The sequence below is a fragment of the Mandrillus leucophaeus genome, unplaced genomic scaffold (assembly GCF_000951045.1).
Source record: "Mandrillus leucophaeus isolate KB7577 unplaced genomic scaffold, Mleu.le_1.0 Scaffold8, whole genome shotgun sequence".
Classification (NCBI taxonomy): domain Eukaryota; kingdom Metazoa; phylum Chordata; class Mammalia; order Primates; family Cercopithecidae; genus Mandrillus; species Mandrillus leucophaeus.
The window spans coordinates 3,602,431-3,605,559 of record NW_012108696.1 but is presented as its reverse complement, the minus strand read 5'-3'; the positions used below and the strand labels follow the sequence as shown (position 1 = coordinate 3,605,559).

Genomic DNA, 3,129 nt, shown 5'->3' with positions numbered 1-3,129 from the left:
CTCTGTCGCCTAGGCTGGAGTGCAATGGCGCAATCTCAGCCCACTGCAACCTCCGCCTCCCAGGTTCAAGAGATTCCCCTGAGTTGCTGGGATTATAGTCGCATGCCACCACGCCCAGCTAGTTTTTGTATTTTTAGTAGAGACAGGTTTCACCATGTTGGTAAGGCTGGTCTTGAACTCCTGACCTCGTGATCCACCCGCCTCAGCCTCCCAAAGTGGTGGGATTACAGGCGTGAGTCACCGCGCCCGGTCATGATGCAGATTTAAAGAAGGTAAATTCTTTTTTTGAGATGGAGTCTCACTCTGTCGCCCAGGCTGGAGTGCAGTGGTGCGATGTTGGCTCACTGTAACCTCCACCTCCCAGGTTCAAGCCATTCTCCTGCCTCACAAGTAGCTGGGACTACAGACATGCACCACCACGCCCAGCTAATTTTCAGATTTTTAGTAAAGACAGAATCTCACTATGTTGCCCACGCTGGTCATGAACTCCTGGAACCAAAGTACCGGGATTGCAGGAAGGAGCCACTGTGCCTGGCCAAAATAATTCTTTTATTTTAAATTTTTGTTAGTTTTATTATTATTATTATTTTTAAGAAACAGAGTTGGGCCGGGCACGGTGGCTCAAGCCTGTAATCCCAGCACTTTGGGAGGCCGAGACGGGCGGATCACGAGGTCAGGAGATCGAGACCATCCTGGCTAACACGGTGAAACCCCGTCTCTACTAAAAAATACGAAACAAAACTAGCCGGGCGAGGTGGCGGGCGCCTGTAGTCTCAGCTACTCGGGAGGCTGAGGCAGGAGAATGGCGTAAACCCGGGAGGCGGAGCTTGCAGTGAGCCGAGTTCCGGCCACTGCACTCCAGCCTGGGTGACAGAGCGAGACTCCGTCTCAAAAAAAGAATTTACCTTCTTTAAACTTCCAGGAATTATAGTGGCTGTAGGCTGTAGTCTAGCTGGAAAAACACTGAGGTAGAAGTCAGTAGACCTGGGAGACTCTTTTGGCTCAGTCACTAACAACTTATGTGGCCTTGGGAAAGAAAGAAGCTGCAGCAACCACGCCTGTAATCCCAGCACTTTGGGAGGCCGAGGTGGGAGGATTGCTTGAGCCCAGGAGTTCGAAGGAAGTCTGGACAACAAAGCAAGACCCCATCTCTACAAAAAAAAAATTCCAAAAATGATCCAAGTCTGGTAGTCCTAGCTACTCGGGAGGCTGAAGTGGGAGGATCACCTGAGCCCTGGAGGGCAAGGCTGCAGTGAGCCAGTATCACACCACTGCACTCCAGCCTGGGTTTCGAAGTGAGACACTGTCTCAAAAGAGAAAAAAAAAAAAAAAAAAAAAGCTGGAGCTTTTGTTTTCTCATTTATAAATGGGGGATGACATTATCTCCTTCACGGAGTTACTGTGAGGATGGAAATACCATTTTTTAATTTTTTTCTTTTCTTTTGGAAATACAATTAGATAGGCACAGTGGCCGGGCACAGTGGCTCACGACTGTAATCCCAGCACTTTGGGAGGTCTAGGCCGGTGGATCACCTGAGGTCAGGAGTTGAAGACCAGCCTGGACAACATGGTGAAGCCCTGACTTCACTAAAACTACAAACGTTAGCCTGGTGTGGTGGCGTGCGCCTGTAATCCCAGCTACTGGGGAGGCTGAGGCAGAAGAATTGCTTGAATCTGAGAGGTGGAGGTTGTAGTGAGCCGAGATCGTGCCACGGCATTCCAGGCTAGGCGACAGAGTGAGACTTCATCTCAAAAAAAACAAGGCCGGGCGCGGTGGCTCAAGCCTGTAATCCCAGCACTTTGGGAGGCCGAGATGGGTGGATCACGAGGTCAGGAGATCGAGACCATCCTGGCTAACACGGTGAAACCCCGTCTCCACTAAAAACTACAAAAAACTAGCCGGGTGAGGTGGCGGGCGCCTGTAGTCCCAGCTACTCGGGAGGCTGAGGCAGGAGAATGGCGGGAACCCGGGAGGCGGAGCTTGCAGTGAGCTGAGATCTGGCCACTGCACTCCAGCCTGGGCGACAGAGCGAGACTCCGTCTCCAAAAAAAAAAAAAAAAACAAAAAATTAGATAGGCATAATGCACAAGAGGATGTCAGATGACACCTGTGCCACCACTTAGTACCACTTTGAGCCGGGACAGATGACTTAGGACTCTGTGCCTCAGTTTTTCCATCTGTCAAATAGGGACGACAGGAGGAGCTACTCCTAAGATGATGGTCAAGGTTAAATAATGTAATACACGAAAGTGCCTAGACCAGCACCTGTCGTATTTTGAAAACTCTTCCCCTTTTAGCTGTTGTTGTTGGTATTATTATTTTGCTAACTAGAGTGATTTCTAGCCTTCGAAAAGAGGTTCAGAAGTTTGTGAACAAGACCATTATTCCTTACCAACTAATTTGTAACCCCACTTTCTTTTTGATTGTTGTTAAGACAGAGTCTTACTCTGCCTTCCGGGCTCAAGCAATTCTTCTGCCTCAGCCTCCCGAGTAGCTAGGATTACGGGCACCCACCACCACACCCAGCTAATTTTTGTATTTTTGGTAGAGACGGGGTTTCACCACGTTGGCCAGGCTGGTCTTGAACTCCTGACCTCAGATGATCCTCCCACCTCAACCTCCCAAAGTGCTGGGATTACAGGGGTGCACCACCGTGCCCAGCCCGTACCCCCCACTTTCTTTTTACCTACTTTGATTATGGAACTTGGCACGATGCCCAGATTGCCATAATACAAATTATCCTCCCGAGTTATAACTGCCAGTTCGTTTTCATCTAGGAAAAACAAAACAAGACCAAATGAAAATTGAAATGCTGGTCATTTCTGTGGACCAAAAGATAAGTATGGCTGGGTGCAATGGCTCACGCCTATAATTCTAGCACTTTGCCAGGCCGAGGGGGTGGATCACTTGAGGCCCAAAGTTCGAGATCAGCCTGGCCAACAACATGGTGAATCCTCCTCTCTACTAAAAATACAAAAATGAGCCGGGCACGGTGGTGTGTGCCTGTAGTCCCAGCTACTCAGGAGGCTGAGGCAGGAGAATCACTTAACGCGGGAGGCAGAGGTTACACTGAGCAGAGATCGTACCGCTGTACTCCAGCCTGGGCAACAAGATTGAAACTCTGTCTC

The 3,129-nt window shown here is 49.5% G+C and overlaps 1 protein-coding gene across 1 annotated transcript in view; it reads right to left on the bottom strand.

Moving 5' to 3' along the window:
* The window catches only part of CATSPERD (catsper channel auxiliary subunit delta), a 59,770-nt gene that overhangs the window by 46,959 nt on the left and 9,682 nt on the right, over positions 1 to 3,129 (bottom strand). Inside the window, exon 3 of the mRNA XM_011967477.1 lies at positions 2,692 to 2,774. Coding sequence (XP_011822867.1) covers positions 2,692 to 2,774 — 83 coding nt within the window. The remainder of the gene's footprint in view (positions 1 to 2,691; positions 2,775 to 3,129) is intronic.